This window comes from Gymnodraco acuticeps, unplaced genomic scaffold (assembly GCF_902827175.1).
Source record: "Gymnodraco acuticeps unplaced genomic scaffold, fGymAcu1.1, whole genome shotgun sequence".
In the NCBI taxonomy this organism is placed as follows: Eukaryota; Metazoa; Chordata; class Actinopteri; order Perciformes; family Bathydraconidae; genus Gymnodraco; species Gymnodraco acuticeps.
Window position 1 is genome coordinate 24,193 of NW_022991513.1, and position 27,883 is coordinate 52,075.

General features: G+C 41.0%; 1 protein-coding gene across 4 annotated transcripts in view; it reads right to left on the reverse strand.

Moving 5' to 3' along the window:
- The window catches only part of sbf2 (SET binding factor 2), a 91,355-nt gene that overhangs the window by 20,564 nt on the left and 42,908 nt on the right, over positions 1 to 27,883 (reverse strand). For 3 of the 4 annotated variants that reach the window (XM_034196930.1, XM_034196929.1, XM_034196926.1), the window contains exons 11-25: positions 27,250 to 27,363; positions 26,300 to 26,428; positions 25,998 to 26,096; positions 25,640 to 25,844; positions 24,147 to 24,256; positions 22,979 to 23,128; positions 16,950 to 17,018; positions 9,019 to 9,189; positions 8,071 to 8,342; positions 6,005 to 6,177; positions 5,684 to 5,757; positions 3,793 to 3,988; positions 1,754 to 1,881; positions 967 to 1,142; positions 42 to 175 (exon numbers count right to left, since the gene is read on the reverse strand). In XM_034196930.1, coding sequence (XP_034052821.1) covers positions 42 to 175; positions 967 to 1,142; positions 1,754 to 1,881; positions 3,793 to 3,988; positions 5,684 to 5,757; positions 6,005 to 6,177; positions 8,071 to 8,342; positions 9,019 to 9,189; positions 16,950 to 17,018; positions 22,979 to 23,128; positions 24,147 to 24,256; positions 25,640 to 25,844; positions 25,998 to 26,096; positions 26,300 to 26,428; positions 27,250 to 27,363 — 2,200 coding nt within the window. The remainder of the gene's footprint in view (positions 1 to 41; positions 176 to 966; positions 1,143 to 1,753; positions 1,882 to 3,792; positions 3,989 to 5,683; positions 5,758 to 6,004; positions 6,178 to 8,070; positions 8,343 to 9,018; positions 9,190 to 16,949; positions 17,019 to 22,978; positions 23,129 to 24,146; positions 24,257 to 25,639; positions 25,845 to 25,997; positions 26,097 to 26,299; positions 26,429 to 27,249; positions 27,364 to 27,883) is intronic. The other variant, XM_034196928.1, reaches the window with a different exon arrangement.

A 27,883-nucleotide genomic window follows, 5' to 3' on the forward strand; every position in this document is an offset into this window, starting at 1 on the left:
CATCTCACTCCGCACCATGATGAATGTGTCCTTCCTCTCACTTGAAATGTCGTCGTCTTCATGCCAGGTCATCCTGCTGCCTCTGTCGCTTTTCTTCAGTGTGGTCTGGCTGCTGCGGCCCATGGTGATCATCCCTGCCCTCTTCGCTCCTTTGACAATGGTTTTGGACAGGGTTCTGTGAGGAGTGCAGAATATAGGAGAGGTTTTAACTAAAGATGACACCACTCGGTTTTACTCGACATCCATGTGTTATTGGTTTTACTTTCTTTCTTTTTTTGTATTACTGCTGCTATTGATGAATTGCTGTATATTTTGTTGGGCGGGTTTGGGGAATTTCAGGTTTTGAATCCATGTAAAGCACTTTGTGACGTTGTTTTGAAAAGTGCTGTATAAATGAAGTTATTATTAATATCGCAACATATTTTACTGTGAGCATTTTTTAATCAGTATTACAACTTTTTCAATATTTCCAGAAGAGGACAAACTGCTGAGGCATGACATTATATGCACTTATAATTCAGGCGACATTCAAAACTACTATTGATGTTTTTAAAATGAAGCATTAAATGTGACTCTTTCTGTGCACGTCTTCAAGAGAGAGGGGAAGAGAAAGTGGACAATTGCATGATGTAAGTTATTAATAACTTACTCAGAATGCTGCTCAGTCACCCGCCCTCCCAAACCGCTGATATTTTCTAGAAGCTTACACAATGCAATCGTATTCTACAAATAATATAATATGACAAGTGTAGCCTATTATTTATCTAAAGCTGTGCAGACAATCAAATATACCACACAAATAAATAGTATTGCAAAAAAAGAAGCTACACAGCATTCATATGTTGATTTTAAATTTGAATGCTTTTATAAATGAAGCTTGAAACCCTGCTGGGGTCACCCCGCAGTGATGTTTGGTACATTAACCAGATCTACATCCTCTTGTTGCTGTAAAGCTGCACCACACACCTGAAGCCAGTGTTCCTCTCTTTCTGTTTTGGGAGGATGAGCTGAGGAGCTGTTTGTCCGGCTGCGAAAGCAAAGCAGCTGAAGATGGACTGGGGGTAGCGGATCCTCTGCAGGTGCTTTCTGAAGATCTCCACCATCTCTGAGCTCACCTCCTCATCAAAAGCCACCTTTATCAGCTGTAAGAGGTATTCATGAAAATCATTATTTAACGAAACACGCAACATTTGATAAATCACTGAATTTGTATCCGTCCAGCCCAAGCAACATGGGTTGAGGCTATCTTAAATGTAGAAAACATCTCAAGGGTTAAGAGTTGCCACTTGCATCATTCATGTTAATAAAAAGATAGGAATGAACCATAAAAACTTTTACAGCAGGATATATAAATCCTAGAGAAACACATGCTTGGCTGAAATTTGCTTTTCTCGTTGATTCTTAGAATCAGTGATCGCAATGCTCAAAACAAGTTGTGTTGGTTATTTTGAGGATCTATGTCATGATTCCTGGAAAGAGACTGTTGGGTTTTTCAAATGTATTTTTTTGGGCCACACAGACACAAATTATCCATTATAAAAGCATAAATATTCACACATGAGGAAATGATGGACTCTTGATTGTGTGGTAACCTGCACTTCAGATTATATAATAACATGTATCTATTATTTGAGAAACAGAACCATAGATGATGTATCCATTTGAGCACCATGTCCACCCATCCATTTAAAATCTAGGGTAACTGGTGTCCACCCGGGACTAACATAAGATTGCAGTGTGTTTAATTTATTACCTGGAAGGACGCGGAGCGGAGCTGCAGGCCTTCCTGCATGTTCTGCTGCAGCTGGTTCTGGATGCTGATCTTCTTCTCTTTGGTCAGCGAGGACACTGGGAAAGCTCGGATCACTGCCTGCTCCCCTACTGGACACAAAGAGGAACACAGATCAGCAATGCATTACCAAGATGATTGGTAAAGCATCTCACTGACACAACACACAGGAACACCTGCTGATTTTTTTTTTTATTATAGCATATTATGACTTCAAATTCATAAAGTTGACTGCAGAGTGGTGACTGGAAACAAGGCAAGAGAGAAATGGGAATTTAAAACAGCATTGACTTTCTTAACATACATTTACATTTGTTTTCCTTCGCAGTGGCGGAGCCAGGACATTTTCAGTGGGGTGGCCAGGATGGAACCAGTGATCATTTTGGGGTGGCATTGAAATCACTATTATATGAACATAAAAATACATCCCACTAGAAAATAAGGGGCTATTTAAGGAACCTAAAACACACCTCTACATTATTTGGGATTAAGTGGTGAAATAGATCAAATAATATTCAGTATATCCAACTATTTTTTTCGTATTCCCGCAGTCAAAGTATCAACGAAGCTTACATTATACAAATGTAATGCAATATACAGACTGTTTAGCTTATGGTGGTCAGCAGCACGATGAGCTCATTCTCTCAGTGTATCATCAGGAATACAGAGACACACACACATCATTTAAATAAGAGTTTTCTAATTAAATGATTGGTTAAGAATAAACATCTTAAAGTAAATAACAATACACAATAGCCCTTAACCCTGTAAGGCCCCCGGTTGTAATTTTACAACATTACTTTAAGCTATCCTAAAAAAGTCAGTAAATGTTTTTATTTTTTTAAAAGACTACATTTACATAGTCAAACGGTCCTTTTGTTCAGCCTCACAATGCTATTGGGTAGTAAATGTGTTATACTGTAGGTCCTGCCCTCTGGCCATACACGCCAGGGATTTTGGGCCCCATGGACATATATCACATTGGGCCCCACCACCAGGCCCAGGCCACGCCAACCAAGCACAATTGCTGGAATCACACCTCCAGAACCCAACCGACTCATTTATGCTTTAAATAACTCTACAGTACTTAATGTCAGCTTAGTAAAAAAAAACATAACAATTATTATTTACAATGGACTACGCGTAGCTAACAGACACATTTCGACCACACCCACCTTTTCTTTGAAAAACTGGGTGACATACTGTAGCCCTTTAGTCCCTCTCTCTTGTCTTTCTCTCCTTTCTTTTCTCTTTTGAGAGCCTGACTTTGTGAGTCGTTGAGACATGGTTCACATGTAAGTACTAGCGTCCCTGCTCCTAACATGCTCTCACTCTTTGCTAGAAAGTGCCGGCGGTGCTGCACCGCGTTTGGAGGCAGGACCAAACCATTACATGTAAATAGAAGGGGGTGTACAGAGGCTTTGGATAATTAACTTTTGGAAGAAATTAAGTTAAATGAATTATAAGTTTAGTGATTACATTATCGATATAACGTCCTATTAATGTTAATTCTTGATGAATGATGAAAGGTTACGTAAACATTTTTTTCTTAATGTTCTAAGTTTGTTTGAGCCCCCTTGGTGAGGGTGTTTGGGGTGGCCAATAGGGTGGCCAGGATTCAGCTGGGAGTGGCCACTCCCAGCCACCCCCCAGCTCCGCCACTGTTCCCTCGTTCCAATATTTTTGTTTATTTCTTTCAAATCTATCTTGTTTTTTTGGGGGTCAGACATGAACTTGTGATGTCACCAAGGCACCAGATCTACTAATAACTTTAGTAGTTTTGAAAGGTCATTCGTTAATGAAGAGGGTTAAGTCTGCTGCTATTTGAGACTTAAGAATGCACTGAAGTCCAAGGAAAATGTTGTACTTAGTTCTAAAAATTGAAATACATTTAATTTAATCAAAAGCATAATTTGTTTCCATAAACCTAGAAATGTAGCTTAAAACTAATATTGAATTTTATTGTGATTTAAAAGCTAATGTTGGTGTTGTTCAGTTTTTACCGAGTGGATCATGGGGGGTGCCTTTAAAGATGATGCGATATGTGGTGAGAAAGAGGGCTCCCTCTGCTGGCAGGATGTGGGGGCCCCCCAGAAGACCCCCAGTGGCCTCCTCTCTGCCGTCAGGATCCAGAAGAACCCGCAACCCCTCTAACACCAACTCCTCTCCAGGGAGCAGTGCTGGACGCAGAATCTTAGGCTGATGGGGGAAAAATAAAAACATTATACTCAAGGACAGATGCTACATTTGACCTGTCTGTAAAGAACGTATGAGGTATTTTTCTTCAGAAGTTAAGTGCTTTATAACGAGGGACTCAGCACAAAGCATTGACGTCAGAGAATCAGATTCCAGAAAAGCCAGGAAAATCAATAAACCATTATTATTTCTAATCACAGCACCACATGACCGTGTTTTTGCAAGCATCACATGCACGTCACTATCAAAAACACACACAGACAGACACAGACAGACAGACAGAGACGGAGACACACACACACTAGATATCATTCTAAAAAAACAAGCTTGCCAAAAAAACCGATATATTTTCTCCGTAGGGACCCATTTACCACTCAACCCTCTATCTAAACTCATGAGCTGCTTTTCGAGAAAAACACTTTGACACTGTGTGGGTTTGCATATGGTTTTTCTCCCTCTGGTAGAGAAACACTCAGTTGTTCCACAGCCACAAATTAGGAAAGAGGAGGGTATTTAGATCCGTTATAGCATTTCCCATTTAGACCACAGCCAACCTGGAGGAGTTCAGCTCTGGTCAGGAGTTAATAAGAGCTTCCTGAATACATCCTTTAATAGAACGAGAGGTCCTTTCCTCATTACGGCTGAAGCTCGGCTACTTCATGACCTGCACCTTATTGCATTGTTAGATTTTTTTGTATGTGTTTTTCTCTACTACTACTACTACTACTATTCAGACTTGTTATGAATCCAATGTCAGTGTTGTTTTCACACTTTTTAGTACTTTTTGGCATGCTGCTCGCAGCTAGCAGCAGGCCAGAAGGGAAGCTTAGTCTAATACATAAATGTTGAGAGGTTAGCCACAAAGAACAGCAGACGATCTGCCCAGACTGCTCACCGAGGTCTCCAGGTTGCTCCTTTGGTAGTACTGGCACGGTGCTTGTCTGTGTGCATGAGTGTGTGCAAGAGGAATTACCAAGAGCCAGCCAAAATATTGCAAAGCAAGCTCCAAAAAACCAACTGGTAAAAATAAAAGTGCGATTCCAGTGAGTGGAAAAAACTCTGAAGCTGATGATATTTAACTTATGACAGTTTTGGACTTGTTGGTCTTGATTTGTATAAGTCTAACCATTATAATTGTATATACACTGTACATAGAGACAGGGTACAGTTAAGTCCGGAAGAAGAAACAAGTGAATCGCTCTCCATTGACTTTCTTTCATATTTCTCTATTAGCAAAACAGAAAAATGCCTTAAAACTGCTGTGTTGTGCACCACTAATAGGGTTAAGAACAGAGAACTAAGTCTTATAAGCTGCCAATTCAATACTTCACTACTTGCACTTTCACTTCAACACCCTTTTCTGTAAGTTAAGCTAAAGTATTTGGACAATATGCACTGTGACCTACCAGTCACAAGGTAGCCATGCCCCAAAGCATCCAGTGCTTGTTTTCTTAACGGGACCATACGTTACAACATAAATATCTCAAATATAATTTAGGTCATAAATCATGTGAAAAGCAGGGTCATTTACTCATAGACAACAATGCAAAGCGGACTTCATTTTGCATACAGTAGAGTCACGTCATGCAGGCTAATTTGCAGCTCTTCATCTCCTGGAGGTTGTTTTTCCCTTAAGGGGCATGTCAGAGTGTGACGTGTTTCTAAAGTCCTAGCAGCCAAGAAAAGAGCGACACTCACCTTCTGAATGGGAGGTAATCTCCTGCTCTCTCTGTGAACTGCATCCAGAGCCTCCATCTGCATAGCAACGATGCCTGTGGGTTCACAAGTGGACGTCACCAACCACATGTTCATACACAAGTGCACACATGGTCCAGAGAAAGACATGTATGTCTACACAGTCTTACAACCAGACTGTGTATTCAGAGATTTGCAATGTCAGGGGTTATTCAGCTCAGACGTCTGTTGCTGTGAGTACACTCACATGAAGGGGTTATTCTGCGTAAAGGTGAGGGAATCAGGACAGTGGCACAGTTTGAATGAACGCTGTGAGTGCTGTACCTGGGATCATGCTGTGCAGGCTCTTGATGTGTTCCTGGGTTACTCCGCTCTCGGTGCACACCTTGTCGATGAAGCGGGCGACGAACCTGACCACAGAGTTAGCCACATCGCTGTTTTCTGAGTCCTCAAACCCGCTTTCTGTGTCAAAGCTCTCTGCCACGCTTCCGGCAATGCTGTAAAACACACATGAGGACACAATGATGATGAGAAAGGTTAACCAGCATGTCCCAGGAGGAGATTTGAGAAGAGAGTTTCTGTTGACAGAAATGGATTTGCACTGTGATAAAGAGCAGTGAGAGCGAAAGCGATCTGCAGCAGTTTAGTGTTGATGCCTGGATCAATGGCCCGGACTCCGCGGTCCAGAAGAATGTCTCGCATGAGACAGTGATGCAACCTATCCTCTGGATTCATAGTTATTGGTGAGATCCAACTGTCATCTGTTAAAAACAAGCAAGTCTGGGGCAAAAATGCAAGAAAAAAAAGAGACAAAAATTTCCACACAAACAACTTCTTGGCTGCAATGTTTCTGCCTTCTTAACAGTGAAGAAACATAACACAAGTAAACAGAACAATTGTGTTCTTGCAGGACATTTAAAAAAAAAAAGTTGAATAAAGCATAAATGCTGTTCAAAACAAAAAAAAAGTACATTAACATCGTGTTCTTTTGAATATTCAGTTCCAATGGATGAAATTCGGAACAAATTATCTTTGGCTGTATGTCTTTAAATTCCAAGAAAGGACATAAATAGGAGAACTTCCTGGATTTATTTCACTCCACAGTCACTGAAGAGCCCGGGAAATCACTTCCACTGCTATTTTGTTTGGTTTGGGTGAGTACAGTGTAGCTCCCATTAAAGACACCCTAAGGGTTTTGAACTTCTCTAAAGTAAATTATCCTCACTCTGTTTTGTGCAGCAGTGATGTAAGCCCACAGGATGGAAGTGGGCCGGAAACAGGAGAGGTACTGTGTTCAATTTGGCTGAATGAGAAGATATCATGTAGACTGTGAGTAACGCCACAAACGCCCCCATACCTATCATCAGCTTAATAAGAAAGGAACAAATACTCCCAAATCATAAAACCTTAACTTGGAGTCTCTTCCAGAAAAGTCTGATCTCTTTACCTTTATAATACTAAACAAGTCAGTGGACAGTAAAGACACTTGACTTTACATTTGATTAAAGGTCCCCTATTATACTGTTTTTCATCAATATATTATAGGTCTCAGATATATACAAAACATGTCTCTGAAGTGTTTGGCTTGAAATACCAAACAGATCGTGCATCGTAGCATCCCATAATCCCCTCTGTTTCAGCCCTGTTTCAAAAGTGCTGATTCTCTGTCTGTTACTTTAGATCACATGTGTCAAACTCAAGGCCCGGGCGCCAAATCAGACCCTTGGTGGATTTAATTTTGGCCCACATGATAATTTTTTTTTTTTTTAAGCTGTTGTTGGCCTGTGGAAAAATGTAATCATAAGAAATGACTCCGGAAAAGCTGCAGATAGAGCCATAAGAAATGTATGCAACTGATTATTTAATGTTGTTTTTATAGGCAATAATTTAAGCTTTGTTAGTTCCAGGTTTACTATGTGCAATAAGTTCATTTCAATAAGTTTTGCAATAAACATTGAACCAGTCCGGCCCTCGACGAGTACCGATTTTTTTTATTTTGGCCCACTGTGTATTTGAGTTTGACACCCCTGCTTTAGATGAAAATAAGGAACCACTCCCCTCTGAGAGATATTTGGTTAAAAAGAACACAATGGTGCTCTAGGAGGAGATTCAGGCGATGGGGGTGGGGGGGTTACCCTGGTTGGTGATTGGCTAATGGTTACACAAGCCAAAAAATCGTTATGACATCATAAAGTGGCCAAAATCTGATCAGCTCATCTTCAAACAGGTTTTTATATAAATGGATCAGGACAAAAAGTGAGTGAATATTTTTATACTTTCAGAATCTCTTTACACAGAGGGGACACATGTTTATGTAAAAGACATGAAAAAGTGGATTTTGCATAATAGGTGACCTTTAAATTATTTCTCTTTTTAGATATCAGGCTGACCTGTTTGTGACGATGCTGTTGCTGCCGCTCTCCCAGTCTGCGACGGGGGGGTTGCGGAGCAGCTTGAGCTTGCTGGTGTCCAGAGGAACCAGCAGGTACACCATGAGGCTGGCGTAGTGGATGGCCTGGCTGAACACAGTGCTCTCCTCGTTCTTCACCAGCTCGTGCTGCTTCTCCTTGCTCAGGCTGGGCCACAAACGCAGCTGCTCTGCGGCCAGGTCCATGGCCGTGTGCTCCTCCTCTCGGCCCACCGCAGCCTCGGAGCCCGCATCCTGGAGAGGTCACAGGAAATGGTTTGAGTTTGACAGAACTGGAAGAGAACTCTCTGCTCCATACTACTACTACTCCATTCCCTACACTCTTAATGTAAATAATATCCTGCTTTATATTGTGTCTAAAGCCCTTCAATAGTGTTTTATTGTCCAAGTTTATAGATGTTTTATCTTCACGGCCTACTGTATATTTTCTACTTTTTAATCCTGCTTTAATTCTATTTTGAGATGTTTAAAATCTAGTATTGTTTATTTCTACTCTTTGATTCTACTTATGTGCAATACCTTGTTTTGTTATGTTGCTTTTTATGCCGCTGCAATGCAAACATTTCCCAAATTGGGATCAATAAAGTATCTCTTATCTTTATCTTATCTTAACTTATTTAAACTTGACCCCTTGAAACACAATGGTGCCTGCTGAGTGTGTCAGAGGACCATTTTCTCAAGTATGTTTTTTTTATTTGTTTTTTTTGGAACTTTTTTCTCTTTATTTCCTAAATAAAGAACACTATTGACAGAAAGAAAAACCAATAAAAGTCCTAGTGATCACAGTAGGCAAGAAAACAATAGCAATTAAGAAGCAGACATTTTGCTTGAATAATCACTATGCTCTTTATGTCAGTGGAATTCTTAAGATTTATCCAACAACTTGTATTGGTCACTTTTCCAGTCTAACCTTTAGCCTGGCAGTGATGCTGTCTTTCCCCTCCAGGGTGTTCAGGTAAAGGGTTCGGATCTGACTCTGGACCTCGCTGTAGAAAGTGGCTTCCCAGAACTGCTGGTTGGTCCAGATTGGATGGTCTTGGATGCAGGTGTAGGCAAACTGGTTCACACCGGCAACCAATTTCTGCAAGAAAAAACATAATTCATAGAGTCAGGACGGCGTAAAGAAGTACATTTAACAGCTGACTATGCCTTTGAGTGAACTATTTTATGAGTCAACATGAGGGAATATAACTGAAATGAGATGAGCGCATTAAATGCCTTCAAAGAAACAACAACATGCAGTGTTATACAAGCTGAACTCATCCCTGTTTCTCTGATAGTGTATGTAATCTCACCTAGCAACAGATACAAACCAGATGTCGGATTGTCACGCATTGACAATGTTATTGTTTACAGTTTAGATTCAGATTCGAACGGGAATTTTCTTTCATGATACGGATGTTATAAATGACGTTTATGTATTGAATAAACGAGAATTCTAAATAGAGAGACAGATGATCTGAATTATAACTTCACATGCAAAACCTTGTTAACCCTGGTCAGTGCAAACACATGCAACTCAGCCAAACTCTGTGGAAAACCACAACAAATCTTATATCCTATCCAAAGTTTCCTAAAAAAACTAAAAAAGGCATGCAGAATTTTGTGTAAATGTGTATAAAATGAAACTCAAAACAGTGTTGAAACAAAACTGTAACACCTTAAAAAAGAGTATTTGGTTTATTTTTCACAACATTTTCCAGCTTTATTGGAAAGTTGATTGTCAAAGTTTGTTTTGGCTTAATGTGAAGCTAAAGCTGCTAAAACAGATAAGTAATACGGTACTTTAATAACAATCTCTTGTATAGGCTTTTATAATAGACTCTTATATTTGTATATTCAATTTACTTTTACTGACAGCTGCTGCCTTGAATAAATATACCCTGCAGTATTTGTGTTTAGTCCTGCGTTGCTCCCAGAATCCTAATCATATGCAATGCAGCCCTCTACATGGAGGCAGTCAAGTTTATTTCTCGATGGGTATTTGCATCAAGAAAGAATTTGGGCTGCAGAAAGTGCCCCTTGTAAAGGGGGTTTGCCAAAAATGCTGGGGAGAAGTGGAAAAACACCACAAAAAGTCATCCATGGGATTTAAAGTGAAATCAATCATTCCTTGTGAGTCGTAACTTTTTAACAGACAACAACCCTAACGGAAATTAGACCCCCCCCCTCACTCCTTCTGTGTCTGGATATATTTGGAAGCGTTGCGTTGTTTTTCATTAGTGAGGGCTGAAGAGCAAAACACCTGCTGCTTGCAAAAACAGCTACTAAAGGGAATGTACAGTGTTCAGCTAAAGGCATTAACGCTGGCCCATACTGTACTCTATAGCAGTGGTTTCCAAACGGTGTGCCGCGAGGCAAGTCCGGGTGTGCCGTGGGATTTTGTGACAACCATACGTTATTATTGCAATATACAACTACACAAAAATAATAATTGTTTTATTTACTATAATATCAGTACTTTATAGGTTTATATGTACGTAATCTGCGCGACCTGCGCGTCCACATCTCCACGTGCAGTGCTGCATAAACATGGCTGAGTCAGCGATAACTTTCGAGGGGTGGAGGTATGCCCATTATTTTTAGTTCGTCCGAAGAATAGACAGGAATGTGACGGTGAGGTGCAAACTGTGTCCAGGCCAGAAGCTGTTATCCACTGCTGGAAACACCACGTGGTCAAACCTCAACAAACACCTGCAAAGAACACATGCTAAGGTGAAGCTACCGCACAGCTATTTGTTGTTTGTTTATATCACGTCGTCTGTTCTTCTTCTCTGTCTTCCGGTTGTTGCCTGTTTTGAATGACACATACACACTACCGCCGCCTGCTGGTAAGGAAAGTTATTGCCACTCAGGCATGCGCAAGTTCGTACGTGCTCGACGAGTAAAGTAACGAGTTACTTTATGTAGATAGTAACGAAGTAGTGTAATATATTACTTTTTTTAAAGTAATATGTAATATATTAAAAAAAAAATAGTAACGACCCCATCTCTGGAGTTGGCGTTCTCTACTCTGATTTACATGAAGAACAACAGGAGGTCACGGGACTCACGGCTCTCTGTTGAACAGGACTTGCGAGTGGCCCTCTCCTCAGTGCCACCAAGGATAAAACAAATCTGCGCGCCCCGACAGGCACATGTATCTCACTAATTTGTAAGTCGGCAAACATATTTACAATAGCACATGTTTCAATGCTGATTGCTGAAATGTTAATTTTGTGACCTGTCTGGTTTAAATGAGTGTGTTGCTGCTTTGATGAAACCTAATTTGATAAAGTTTCAAATTAATTTCTGAAATATTTCGTTAATAAATATTTCATGAGTAATATAGTTGTCTTTGTCACATTTTATTTTATATTCATTAGTAAATAATTATGCACATTTACAGATATTTTACATGATATGAGTGATAACACGTGTTATAAGGGCTATTTTGCACCTTGAGATTTTTACTTGTCCTTTGGTGTGCCTTGGGCACAAAAAGTTTGGGAACCACTGCTCTATAGCACACATGGTACACACCGCAGAGAAACGCTGGAGAAACAACATTACACTGCAAATAAACTCAAGAGAAGACAGGACACATCCCAGCATTCGCCAAGTGTCCATCTCCCAGTGGAGACTGCAGGCCACGCGTAAGGCTCAGGCCTGTTATTTAATTAGCTTCTGATTTCTCTCCCCTGAGCTTGACACAAGCACACTGGTTTCCATTATCACTTCACAGTTTGCCTTTGAAGGATGAGAACTAGAGGGGTTACTGTAATTACAACGGACAGAACAAGAACAGCTCTATTCCCAGTGTGGTGGGCCAGGAGCCAACACAGAGGAGAGCTGGCGGTGAACACAGAGCTCATGCCCATCAGTTAACAGTGTTTTCAGTGTGCTTTATAATGATTCAGATTTATTTTATTTACATTTCCAACTGAATGAAGTCATAAAGATGTGTGTAATGCAAGTAAAAAGACATCTTGAATACATGCTCTCACTTGTTCTTACACAAATGTTAAAGCAGGCTCTTGTTGCTCCTCTCTCTAATATTAGATTTTTCGGGGAATGTTTTACTGCTCAGATCAGCAGATGTTAACAGGCTTTTAAGATAACTATATCATGTTGGCTAATGAAGGATGCCAACATGAAATGGATACAATAGGTCTCAATTTTGGAAGGGAATGTTGGACACAAGTCTGAGGGATTTGAAGGCATACATGCAGAAAATAAAAGGTAACCACTGGTTTTTAAATTAGTCACAAAGCCAACAAAGGCTTTTACACTTAAACGTCGACAAATCAAATATAAACAACGCCAATAGAATTGTTTGAGAATCATGAAGATTAAGGGCGTTTTTAGACATTTTGTTCAGCTTTGCAATAGATTATGTAGAAAAGTAAGGCTGACATTAAAAGCAATTTCAAGTTTAGATGGACTGTTGTCTCTGCAGAAATAGAGATGATCAAATGTACTTTGCCGTCAGAGAATGTGTGCATACCACCTTACATTGAGTATGGGAATTAAGCCAGGAGAACTTTGGATGAAATGCCAAGTCGACTCTGCTGCCGAAAACACTTTGGCAAGAGGCTAAAATGTGTGGCACTGGTCCTTTGAGCACATGGTCACCAGACTGACTGCAAAGGGGTCAGATTTTAGGGATGGAGCTGCATTACACAAAACCATAAATAAATGGGGCAAAATACAATAGGAGGAGTCAAGCCCTTTTGGCATTTACATGGTAACACCTTTCTATCACAGGCGCGTGGGACGTGTCTTGCAGCAGATGTTGTTTGGGTGGGTGTGTGTGTTTGTCTCTACGTGATTTGACTACGCTGTCCATTCTCAGCATGGCTGTCCTTTTTTCGACTTGTCAGATATGTGCAGGTCATCTTGACCGAGGTCATCACTTCTCAATATGAGGAGCACAGGGAGCTTAAAGAGACATCTACAAGATGAATGGGCAAGGAGGAGGACAGGGAAGGAGAGGAGAATGGAGAGGAAAGGGAGGACGAAAAAGAAAAGTAGGAAGTGTAGATAAAGGGGAAGGAGGGAGTATAGCACTATCAGACCCATCTGCCTGTGGGACTCGTGAAGAGGAATGCAGGGTTGAGAGTGAAAAACAAGCAAAGAAAACACAAGGGGAAGACAGAAGGGAAACAATGCTGTGTACAGGTCAAATGATTGAGGCTATCAGGATTTGGGATCTTGTTTTGAACTCTAGGACATGATCCCAAGGTTCACAATATGACTGACTACGACATCTAAGCAGCATCCCACGTGTCAACTGTGACTGAGAAACGAGACAGGTTGTCAATGAAAGGTGTGTAAACTTCTTTGTAGACACTTAGTGTTGACCACTGTTTATGATATGTCACCAGCCTGGGGGCAGCAACATCATTTACAAGTGTTTTGTAAGAATTCATAGCATTCCTGAACTGCAGATACAAAAACAGTCTGAGAGTCATCTGCGGGAATGCATGCTTGACCTGAACAAAATCTATCCTCATTATTGCAATTCTACATGAGTCAGTGTGTTGCGAGGAAAGTCTTCGCATCCTGGAACCATGAAACACTTTCTGTTCAAACAATGTATTTACAGTCTTCAGTCACGTAAAACAAACAGAGAAAAAGGCATGTTGAAAGTCAGACTAATACAAACCCATCATACAAATAACATAAATGTTCCAAAACAAAGTAAACATAGATACGGTAAGTAAAGGGCTGGACATTTCTGAGATATACAAGGGTCAGGCAGGATGTCACTTTCGTGGAGAGCGTTTTCAGAGAGCAGGCTGCCAAATCCCCCCTATGAATACACTTTGGCTTTAAAGAATGCTAACAGTCAAGTGCTCTCGCTGCTGTGGAAGTCTTCCAGAATGGTGTTTGAGTTTTTTACTTGCTGCTGTATCCAATCTGTGTTTTCCCCGAACAGAGGTATTTACTCCAGAGACACAATCAAAAGGACGTCAACGACACCTGTTCATCTCCTGATAAACCACCCCAGCACTATAGATAATGAATGCCAGAGGAACTTTCCACACAGATTAGAACCACAACAAAATGTACAACCTTAACTCTAACAAAGGGCCACTGTACAAAGGTTGTGTGGCATTTGAATAAACTTCACGGGCCAAATGACACCATCCACACATGATCCAGGCCAAAAGATATTTTGCATATCTTCCTTTTATCTGATATATGTGCATATGTCTATCAATACTGCTAGATAAGATAAGTTTGACATAAATATCCAAGAAAGGTCAAGTTGAGGGGTAAGCAAAGACATGGAGAGGTAAAACAACTTAAACATACTGTAGATTGAAGCTCAATTGCATAAACTGTTCAGTGTCAACACATGACCAAGCATAAAACTAAACACCGCCTGACTCCATCTGGCAGAATCCGGGAGCAGACCGTTGTGGAGCGAGCAGAGCTTTCCACGTTCCCTGACCTGGAGACTTTAGGGCCATGGGGACGGTTACACTGTTAGCTGATCACAGAGTGAGCCAACCAAAGCCTGGCCAAGAAAACCAAACAAGAACTTCACCATTGTCGGACTACTCAACTCAAACAATCACAGATACGCGATTTGTTTAACACTAGATTCCGATTATTCAATTAGGGCATTCTACAGTCTGTTATTTCTGTTTACATATCAGAGTTGAAGCAGATATATCCAAACATAAAATAGCTCCTAAGGTTTCGAGCACCATGGTCTTCCTCGCAAATTGCCAAATGAACTTGACTAATTCAAGTCCTGCATCACCCCCGTTTATTTCACAATAATGATCCGCCGTCTGTACATCATCCCAGTGGCAAATGTTTTTCATGCAATAGCAGTAGAAATAAACAACTGTATATCCTATGAAAATAGAAATGTACTACTTTGTTCACAGTGTACATGCATGAACATTACCATTTCTGACTCATCTCAACTAAAAACTAATTTATTCAGAATTTGAGTTATTTAAAAAGTTCTGCACAACATGACAAAGTGCAGGCAATCAAAAGGTGAATACCTCATCACAAATCAAACTTGGAAAAGTTTAACAACGGCATCCCAGTACCATCAACTCCCCTTTAGAGTAGGGCTCTCAGCTTCTATTATACATACCATTTTAAGTTTAAGTTCCGTTCACAATAAAGTTTAAAACAGTGAGAGAAGAACTGACCTCTCTCTGACCGCAGCATGTTCAACAAGATCCTACCAAGTTCTGCAGAGGTAATTTAAAAACAGCTACAAGATAAAAGCTCCCATCTTCTCTCACATTGTTTGTCATTGACTTTCCTTTTCAGGTCAGATTCAAGGACATGTTGGTCATTAACTGCATAAAGTATTCACAACTGTTAGAATACATAGCTACTGTAATGTGAAAAGCATAGTTTCAGCGACCATGCGAGCAGAGGTCGTTCTATGGATTTCATGTTCCTATAGAGATGGACGGCTGCAGAGGGGCCTCTGAAAGATGAGATGGGCATGTATGCTTCAGTGTCATCATGGTACATATCATTCTTTGCAAAAACCAAGGCAACCCCTTCCATCAAACTTGCAAGGCTCTCTTTTGTAATGCCTCTCGATCCCCATGATGACAGCTGCTGGGACGCTCCATCAGCGAGCTTTGTTTTTCTAACTATTTCACTGCATGTTCCTTGCGCCACTTAAAGAGAAATTACAGAATGATTTTGGCAGATTCCCTCCTGACCTCACTTTACTTTGTCTCCCTTTGGGTGAGGCAGAGCTGGAGCATGTCAGCAGTTCCAATAATCTGTAAATAAATTGGGTGTTTTCTCAAAATATTCTTTCCTATAATGAGTTGCCAGTGTTAGACAATGAAATCATTTATAATCTTCAAACTCATTTAGCTGGATATCACTACATTGCTTCAGAATTGTGACGGACAATGGATCGATATAAATCATAGGTTTCTCTTTAGTGGTATATTCTTGTTGCATGGTTGAACACAAATGCACTAAACTACAGAACTTCACGAGATTGATGAATATTAATACTGGTGGCCCTGAAGACAAACAAGAAAAACACCATAAGGCTTATCTGAGGTTCTGAGCCTGTGCCATGTGAACAGGATGACTCATGTGGTGGTGAACAGCGGGCCAGGTCCAATTGTAGCCCATTAGGGTATGGCACTGGTACCCAACAAGAAGCCAGTGTGGACAGTTGTGTCTGTCCCCATAGCAACAACCAGGCTGTTGTTGAATTGTTGTGGTGAATAATGTAGCTACCATGTGTTGATAATGTGGTGAGGAAACTTAAGGCCATGGCCCGTGCTCTAACTATGGAGGTTTACCACATGTTCTGTGGATGTGATTACTGAGGGATCAACTGAAGTTAAAAGGTTGATAATGTTGTCCTTTTTATGGCTATTCTGTGCATACAACCTGCCCTATAGTGCCTTTTTATTGGAGCAGCAATATAACTGGACTTAAGGCCGACAAGCACTATTGATATGAGAGTTACACAAATCTGACAACAGTATGTTGGCAAATATTCATTTCTTTAGATCAACCAGTACACACACAACTATTTCTATATACATATATTTGGACATTTATAGCAGTATTTCTTGCTATATATTAAGCAAAAATTAAGCTGGATACCATCTACAATGTTTTAAAAGATGATTATGGAGGTAGCTGTTTCAATTTAGGTCCATTATGTCCTAGTTGAGCGAGTTACCTCCATTTTTTTTAAAGAGTGTTGACATTAGATTTAGCAGCTCAAACTGCTTAGCTATAACCACAGGTGTTCAGGTAGATCTTACATTTGCATTGTACACCTGATTAAGCGGTGGTTTGTATACAAATGAAAATATGAGAAACAGAAGCCTTCCTTACCCTGTAGAAGGCTGTGGACAGGGGCAGCAGTGCAGAAGCCACGGTGTATTCCTCTGAGCTGGAGCAGTCCTGAGGGCCAAACAACAGGAGAGAAGTGAGCGCCGTGCAGACACAGCAGGAGACAAGTTACACAGCTCTGAGACAAGCAAAACAAGCAGCACAGGCGTCCAACAGAGGTCACACACTCCAAAAGGCCAAAGGGTAACATCTTTTTACTGCAATACTGTATCTAGTTTTTAACAAAAAATAAGAAATAACTTTATTGCATGACTGATGAACTTGCAATGCAGAGATGTGACCTGGAGACAACCAAAGAGTCAATCTTCAGATGTAGCTTCCTGTTACATAAAGACACTGCTGTCCTGCGAAATGTCAGGCGAAGCAAAAAAAGAAACAACCACCGACTCTGCTCTGCTTCAATATTAGGACATGTGCTTTCAATACTCTTATATAATCCCTGCCTTGACACAAACATCAGAGCACTCTGGCCTCCAATGTATTAGTTATTATTATAAATTGCAAGAGAATAGCAAAGCATCGCAAAAAGTTCCTGTCTTTTTGGCCATAACATGCTCATGCTGCCACTTATCATAAGCCACAACTAGCCTTTAATTATCTTTTTATAGAGTCTTTTTAGGAAATTGTTGAAAAATATTCCCGCTTTGACATTTACTCACCATGCCAAATAATCTTTGTGTATGGGTCATGGGATTGTTCCAGGTCAAAGAGGCGATGCATAATGGCGCTTTCTAGAGAATGGTATTAAGGTGAATAGTACATTAGGAGGCTTAAAGTGGGGGACTTAGGGGCCCAAACAAAACTCTTCTTGCAGAGATCACCAAGAATGATGAGAACAGGAGAATAGAAGAAAAGGACGCAATTTGGAGTAAAAGTACTTGATTCACAGGAAATTGGTACTTATCTCGTGTGGGCTTTGTTGGGATTTATTTGCGGGACTCTGTAAATGAGAATGGCTTGGGGAAACTCGATTTAAGACCAAGTAAAAACATGGGCACTGATTCTGCCACAACCCTCAGTGGGACCTCAAACCCAGTAAATGTGTAAATAACACACTTCTCTCTGTGAAAACAGAAACACCTGAACAGAAGTCTTACATTTCAGACTAAAACTATGCAACTTTAACACTCTTATCAGAGTAGTAGTTTTGGCGGGAGAGATGGGAGAAAAGACGTCGATTTTTTTTATAGAGGGCCTCAACACAAGAATGTGAAGAGGGGAGAAAATGCAACACACAAGTTCCACAGCAACACATGAAAGCCTGGCCCCCCATTGAATAAGCAACATAGTTTCAGTTTTATTTCTCTTGTCGCTTGTGTTTCGCCTTGCAGTTATTTGGGCTGTGGTGAAACGTCCAAGCTTGGAGCTGCACCAAAGCATTGTTTAGAAGCATCCCTAACAATCCAGCGGGTCAGAGGAGTTCATGGACCCCAGTCAAAATAACAACAGTGAAAAAGCACTGGCAGAAAAGAGTGAATAATTGACAAACCGGTATTATTCCAACACTCAGCAAAGCATAACCATTGGTTCTTTGAAACAGAAACTTATAACGAAATACATTTTTTCATGCGTCGGGTGAAGAGAAGCTTTGTCCCTCGGCTGCATCATCGCTTCATATCTCATAGTGTCAGGTTTACTTAAGCCACACTTGATATCACCTATAAACACTTAATCTCCTGTTAGCAGACAGATAGGCTGAGTGACAGCTACAAAAGCATGCACGTCAACTCACAAAGGGAACAGATAAGCAGTGAAATCTGCAGCAGGCCTGGGATTAGACATGACAAGTGAGACCTGATGAGTCGAGCTGAGCTGTTTCTTGTCCATCAGCATCACATGAGACGCTTTAAGGGTCTGTATTATTGTATTTAGGCCTCTATCATTGTAAACTGAATGAAGCCACATGGTGAGCTGAGGGAAAATATGTTAAATTCTGTATTATGTATTTCAAGAATTGGGTAAAGGAGGGTGTTGTGTATCCCCACATTTGTTTTGAAATGATACCCTGCTGTTTTCCTTTCCTCCTATTATTTACAGTAAGTCATACCAATCCTCCCTTGTTCTTGAAGCGGCAGGAGATATCATAGCTGTGATGACTCACACTGCTATTCTGTTTCAGACACGTATACAGCGGGCAAAAACAAAAAACATGAGCATGTGACAGAAACACTGGAGGATGTGAACAAACCGCAGCATCCTGTGTGTTTGTGTTAACGCTATCCAGGAGGGAATGAACTGCCACTTGTGGCCCTTATGGATATTTGTTTATCTAGAGACAAACAAAAAAGTCTCAACTCTATTAACGTCAATCACGGCTTGAATCACAAATAAGCCTCATAGTTGATTTATGTGCTGTTTCCCTGCTCAAACTGCTGGACTTCCTAGAGAAACTGAACATGGGAATGATACCCAGCTAAGATTCCCAGTGGCCACGTCATGTAAGGCAGTCCATCAAAGGCAGACAGAGGCCATGTTCTCACAGTAAGAAACTCATTTATGATCTAGAAAAATCTAAAAATGTCGAAAAGTCATGTACAGAGACTACGTGTAGTTGCAGTATAATGATGAAGAGACCTTGATTCTGTAGTGCAAGTGAAATATTTGTGGCTGCAGGAGTCACTACTGCAAACTGTCCTAAGGAATCTCATGTATGCATTTATGGCGGGCTTAATGACTCAATCCCAGCTGTGGAGACATTGGTATGGATATCTCTTTGTGTGAAACTGATTTATTTTCCTTCTAAAACCACAAGTTTTTATTGGCCGTTTTTACGTAATGTATTCTATAAAATGTATTTTATCTGGTCACCAAGTGTTTAATAACGTTTAGATGGATTGTTTAGCTTAAGCAGGAGATGTTTAGACTGATTAAAGTGCAGCAGGCAGCCTTTAAGAGGGACAGAGAACAGACTCAGGAGTTGTATGATTCAGACATGTCAGATAAAGAGCCTCGTACTCTCCAACATCTGTGTGTAACGTGTGTTTCTGCACATCAAGCTCATGCGGAACTCATGGACTCCATGCCATTGCGGCCGCTTCCCATGGACCCCCCGCCTTAATCCCCTCTCACAGTAAACTGCCATTCAGAGTGTTTTTGAGTACCATCATGAGGCCCTCGGCAATGAGAGCAGAGCGCAGAGGGCTCATAATCGCACAGGAAATGGTTGGGATGCCAGGATACATCCACAGCAGGGCTCATTCCCCCACATGGCTTGCACAACTTTTACTTCTCACAAAATAAATGCACAATTAACACAAATACCTTTATGAGGGTCGTTGCTGTGTGTGATTCAGGGCAGAAAACAAAACAGATAAGGATTACAACAGATGTTTAAAAAAAATGACACTGTAAACGTTCCAAATAATTTCAAAGAATATATCAACATTTTGATCACAAAAAACAAGAAAGAATGAGCACGCACTAACAGTGTAACAGTACCACCTGATTCTAATGTGCTAACCTTTCACCTATTGCACATTTTTTGCATTACATAGCGCTTCCTGCAGGCTCCCCTGCGAACACTGATTACAACCAGACAACCGAACTGTCACTTAGCCTGAAGTTGACAGTTAGACGATAAATGTTGTAATTGGCCTCATAATGATGATGTCATTGAAAATCAATGTGCACAGCAACATGGGCGCCAGAAATCCTAATGATGCATCATGCTGTCATTTATAAAGAGCACATGAAACATTTTTTACAGAGTAGGTCACCTTGGCTTTAAGCCTTAAGGATAGGATATAACACACACACACACACACACACACACACACACACACACACACACACACACACACACACACACACACACACACACACACACACACACACACACACACACACACACACACACACACACACACACACACACACACACACACACACACACACACACACACACACACACACACACACACACACACACACACACACACACACACACACACACACACACACACACACACACACACACACACACACACACACACACACACACACACACACACACACACACACACACACACACACACACACAGGGTTCTTATGTGGCTGGGCGTTGAAAGAAAGGACAGCACGCAGAATATGAAAGTAATTACTGGCCCAGCAATTTACTATTTATATTACTTTCACTTATATGAGAGATCCCTCACAACTGAGGCCCCCTTCTTCAAGTAACTGAATGCATTACAGCCAACACAAAATATACAAATGAAAAAAAGCAATTGGAAAAAGGCTGACTATATTTTACCCCATGTTGTGACAAAAGTGCACTCCACTTTAAATCTCTTCTCCATGTGTACAATTATTATCATTTTCCCGGTGTGTGGCTGTGGATCATCTGCTTTTTCGCTGAACGCCAGAGGAAATCAAGGGAATAGGTCTTTAAAGACTCATTTTCTGTTGTAGAAATATTAAAGTTAAGATGTTATGTTATCAGGAACTTATATTCTGATCAAACCAAAAAAACAATTGTCAAAATTAAACAACCCTCAAACACTTTTTTTCTTCCATTTTTCCAGATGTGCATGACAATGACCTGTTATACAGAATTTTGAATATTTAAAAAACAGTCTCCCTAATCTGTTTCAAAAAAGGTTCAAACCCATCCCACCAGGATTTGATTTTAAGACAGAAAGACGCACTGATGGCCTGGGTATCAGCTGTGTGCACAACAATGCAACAACAAAACAGAATATACCTTTACATTAGTTTAGACTTCAAATATAATTCAAGTGTTGAATAAATAGGTCATGCAAAGGAGATGGTGCTTTTATGCAGACATCTCGCCACTTTTTGGCTTTCAACAAAAGCACATCACAGACAAACCACTGACTGCGCAGAGCTCATCATTTATGTTCCTGGAAACAAAGTCAGACATCTCGCAACATAAAAGGGAACAAGCTCTTATTTTCACGTCTTCCTGAATGCGCGGAAAATAATCCAACCAGTATCGTTGCTAGGTAAACCTTACAGTGGCACTTGTCTTCATTTTGTCAATGACACATTGAATGTCCTTGGCCTGAGCACACGGTGGGATTAATTAGCTTTATTTTCTTTCTTTCAGGGGAATGATTGGAATCTAAAGTCACTCAATAAAAAGCTGCACTCTTTGAGGACTGCTTACAATAATTTAAATCCTTAGAAAGGGCTGATTTAAGGTAGTAAAACATGAGGAACTACCAATAAAGAGCTGGCTGTTCTGGTCGAGTGAAGCCTCGCTGACTTTTTATGAGCTGGACCAAAACACATTACTTACTCACTTTGACAAGTAGCTGAGGCATGAGGACACCAGCAAGAGACAAACATATTGACTGATATGGGGCTGAGTCTTCCCACATTACCCAGACTGTTTAAATAAATAAAGAAGTTGAAGAGGATGGACAGGTTTTTCCAATACATGTTCACGTGTACTACAGTCACGCTTACACATTGCTATGCTTATAAGAATCGCACAATAAGAAATAAGATTGAGAGTTAGGTTAAGCACACTGGGCTGCAACAATTTAGTGAAATTCCTGTTTGGATCAGAATATTTGAAGTTTCAGGTTTTCATTTTTTTTTATCAACATTATGAAACCCGTGTCATTTGACAGGAAGGACACGGTTACTTAGAAATTGCATGATGCAATTACATATTTGTTTTGCATTGGATGGGTTTATAGTTAGATTTTTTATTAAAAAATATATTAATCAATTGAAAGTGTATCAGACATCAGCGTTTTCTAGAGTCTAAGGGGACATCCTAAAAAACAGTCCAAAACCCAAAGCTATATAATTAAAGTGATATAAAACAAAGAAGAGCAGGAAATATATAATTTAAAAAGCTGGAGCTACAAACAATGTATGCTTGATACATATATTTTAAGTTTGATTATCAATATATTTTTTTCTCTCTCTCTAAATTACTAACAATGATATACACATAGCTGCATGGAGTTTTGTACATGTTTCAGTTCACAGTACTGATTCAGAGGAAAGGGTCTGTGTCTTTCTGTCGTGTGACTCACCTGGAGGGCACAGTTCATCATACGAATGATGTAATCGAACTGTTGGTGGTCCAATATGGCGCGATTCTGCTGAACGTGAAGACTCAGTTCCTCCGTCAGACACAGACGAGCTGCCTTGCTTTTCAGGGCGCGCAGAGCAGCCGGCAGCGTCTGTGAAGGTGGAACAAAGGAGGTTTTAGAAAATAAAATAGAATAACCACCCTGCTGTTGAACAAATCTGCAGTTTAGATCCATCTCTGTCTAAAATGTCATCATTTTATCCTCTATTTCTGTGAAACTGTCATCATGTCATATAGATTCTTGAGTACACATCTTTTTGTGAAGTTGCAGTGACCATGATTATTGACCAAGTGAACATTTGTGTAGAATTTGAAGAAATTCCCTGAAATATTGAGTTCTAGAGAGTAGGATGCCATACGTTCAGACGACCTGAAAAGATAATGCCTATGGCCATTGCTGATACTGGCATACAAATGATCCAAAATAAGATCACTGACCTGACCTGAGAGACAGAAAGAAGACAATGGGCAACTTGTGAGTGAGGGTGAAGAATGGGAAACAACTTTGCTTCTTGAGATTTTCAGACCCTTGTTTTATGAAACATTGATAAAACAGGGGTAATTTGATTTGATTATCCATTCACTTTGTACATTAACAAATGCACCAAGATAGTGTTTCAAGGAACTACTCTGACCTGCTGTATGGTAGATGACCATTTGGCAGCGAATGATTTACACAGACTCACGGGGGGTTCAGAGGATACATGCTATGCATTCTTTGCACAGAGATGCAGGTTTGAATTCTATACAGATATGAAGCCAGCGGGATACAAGAAGTAACTGGCAAGGATCCCATTTTAAACACATTGTACGCATATTGTGTAGAATCACGTACATGGGGCCACAATGAAGGACATCTTTGTGTAGTGCAGATGCTTAAAGAGGTGATAAACAAGTGACAGGAACTGATTTGCCTCCATGAGTGTTTGATTACAGGCCTTATCTATTTCTGTGTGTGGCAGCTGTGAGATATGAGGATGATGAAGGTGTGGAGAGATCCACAGCTCCATAACGGTCTGCTGGGGGGGGAAGTAACACTGAGATGCCCCCAGATCATGTGCTGGTTTAAAGGTTGATGGGCTCCCCTGATGAAAGACATAAAGCATCACCTTTTCAGTCTCCAGGGTCTTGTTTTCGAAGATGAAGGAAATGCAGCCCCGCACCACCTCTAGCCTGCGAGCGCTGTTAAACACGGAGCCAATCTTGCCCATAATGGACACTGGAATACAGAAAAACAGATTAGGTTTATTTGAACAATTAAAAAAACATAACAGATTACAATTTATATACAGTGCAAGAAGAGGCAGAAAAACCCACTGGGCTCATTCAAAGCCTCCACCTAAATAATCCTAAAAGTGTACAATGGTATAGAGCAGGGGTTTTCAAAGTGTGGGAAGGTGAGCCTCCCCTCAGAGAACATAAGAATAGCCGCGCTCCCCCTCCCAATTATTATTGCTATTATTATTATTATTGTTATTGTTGCTATAATGCAGGGGTATTCAATTTCAAAGAGGTCCAGTAAGAGAAAATGTCATTAAATGCTCTGTTTTCGCTGTCTACCTTTCTCTTTTTTGAGCACGCCATTTGAAATGACTCCGACTGTTTCTCTCTTCTTGTCTCTGTGTGTTTGAATCTATCGTGCTGACTCACTGACTGCACCGATTTGATTGGCTGAGTAGCGTCACCTCCTTAAAACATTAAACAACAACTTTTTAAAACCTTTTTATCTTTATGTGTTAAACATATTTTTTAAAACATTTTTAACATTTTCAGCATCGTGGATAAATCCCTATATGCTCCCGGCAACACACTGAACGTCAACTTTGCCTCCTTATTACACTCACCCCTACTTTAGTGGGAACAATGAGTCTGCGTCTTTGATGCGCACAGGCGGATGATGCGGGGATGCAATGTAGACAGGAATAAACGCAGATCATCCTCTGGCTGCAGCCTTGACCGGTACTTGCTTTTGGTCAAAGTAAGTATTATTAAAGGGCGGTGCCGGCCGCCAACCGAGCCGGCCGTCAACGGCCCGCAGGCGACTGGCCGTTCTGTAATTCTCCAGAACACACAGATGGCCAGTCCGCCCCTGCCAAATCCTAGCTTCAAATAATCGTGGTTATACTTCCTCCGTTTTCTGCCAGACGCTGTCTCCTCAATAAAAATCGATCCATGTTGCCGCTCGCATAAAGTTAGCTGAAGTTAACTAGCTAGATTTCACTGTTTCTACTTATTTTTTTCTCACGCTGCGCCTCCCCTGAAGCTCTTTGGCGCCCCCCCCGGGGAGGCGTGCCTCACACTTTGAAAACCGCTAACCGCTGGTATAGAGAACATAAAATAATATGACTTCATATGAGTGATGTAAACCTATTAGAACCAGACGTAATAAACTAAATAAAAAACAACTATATTTTACAGAAGAACAGGAAATTCATTGAAGCTACCACTGATGCAAACCTCAGACTCCATTTTTTTCATTGCTGCAAAAACCTGTTATGTTAAACACTGCGAGAGACTTAAAGTAAACAAAACCCTGCGTGTATGTTAAGCCTCCTCAGATCAGTAAGTATTGTTTATCACAGCAGTTCAGAGTGGGCCGTACCGACAGGGGGTCCGGCAGGTACAACACACTTCTTCTCCAGCCGTATAGAAGGAGGTGCGCTGCTGTGTTTCACCACGGCCTCCTGCAGCATCTTCTCCACCTTTTCGTCATCCAACACGGGGAAGGGTATCTGGTGCACCCGCAGGTGGGACCCCTCCGACGGCCGAGGCACTTTCTGGAATGCCATGTGGGGGTTTGGGTTTTCCTATAGTACACCCACCAGAGAAAAACATGCATTAATAGGATTCACAGCTGTACATACAGTGGATACAGCAAAACACGTGCAGAGTTGCTTAAGTCTAATACGGTACAACAACAATACAAAAGAGGAGATGTAGTTATTGGCATGAAGTCTTACATTTCTGTATAGCTGCTCAGAGAACGATCTGATGTGCTTCTGCAGTTTGGCAGGGGTGATCTCTTCTTCTTTAAAGCTGTCAGTGTGTAAGGCCACCAGCTACAAGACACACAATAAAACAGTAATATACACTTTTAACGCGGTGGATAATCGGGGAAATACATTCAAAAGTATCCAAGCAGCATAATGAGGACACAATCACAACTGATAGAGTAGTGACATTTAAAACTCTTCCGTAGTGGCTTTAGTGTGTGTATGATTTTCTCAACTGAAAAGCTAAGTGGAGCATCATGGTACTGTACCTCATCAAAGAGATCGCAGGCTCTGTAAGGCGGACCTCTCTCTGAGACAAAGCCAGCGAAGGCCATGCCATCCAAAACCTTGGTCAGAAAATCATTCTCGATGAGGCCTCGCTGGCCCAGGAAGGCAGTCTGGAGAATGTCAGAAATAGATCAGTTACAACCCCACACAGATGGGAGCAATGTAATCCTGGGCATATGGAAATGCTGCAGACTGAAAAACAAGCCGAGTGATCTCAGTCATTTTTAGAACAAGTTCAAAAATATCTCTGCAGGGGGGCCTGACTTCAATGTTAAAATCATGGGTTCGTTTTTAAGCATGTAGAAAAAGGGATATAAATCTTGTTACAAACAATCGCATGCAAATGAATTTAATTTAGTTTACGCATCATTATTTGTGCTTGTGGGAAGAGGAGATAAAACGCAGTTCACTCCAGCCTTCCCCCACTCCAGGCGACTAAGCTGAGCGTTTGTTTATAATGTGATCCATGTGGGGTACTTTGAGGATGATGTGCAGAGGGGTTACCACGGAGACACCACAGACAAGAACAAACAAAAACCTCGGCACAAAACAAAAATGTAAACCTAATACGTTTCATATGGCTATTTGTCGTGCCTTGCCCAAGGTAATGGGACTGTGTCTGAAGATTGCATAAACAAAAGGATCGCATCCAGGAAGACTCATGGGGGCCTCAATAACACATCTAAAACAACAAGCATGCTCACACACAAACACACACTCTGTACAACCCTGACAGGTTTATCCGTCAAGTCTTTCTACGCAATTCTGGACTCCGGGATTAAACATTCTTGGCAGATAAAAAAGAACAATATGTTTGCTCCGGAGCAATTGCCAAACGGGGTTTAATCTAAGGTCACATATATTGGAAAGTAAAGGGTTTTGGAAATATGTTAATTTCACCACTGGGAATTCCATCATGTCGTTATCTTACCTTGTGAAAGTGAATAACGGGTTCAGAATGGATGCGGATGAGCTGCAGGCAGGACCTGTAGCCCTGGAAGAGTTGTGCAAACAGCCTGAGAAACACGGCCCGCACCTCCTTGTCCTGAAACACACACACACACACACACACACACACACACACACACACACACACACACACACACACACACACACACACACACACACACACACACACACACACACACACACACACACACACACACACACACACACACACACACACACACACACACACACACCACACACACACACACACACACAACACACACACACACACACACACACACACACACACACCACACACACACACACACACACACACACACACACACACACACACACACACACACACACACACACACACACACACACACACACACACACACACACACACACACACACACGACTCATCAAACAACTATGCCACAAATGCAGTCTGATAAGTTGATTATGCAACTGCTATGTTGTTTGTCTTGAGGGTATAAGGTAACCGTCACCCCAACGCTGCCCTTTAGGTGATAAGAGCCTCTTTTTTTTATAAAGGCAGTCATGCATGCCCTTCTCCCACATAAGGAGGACATTATTGCCTTCACCCGGAGTCA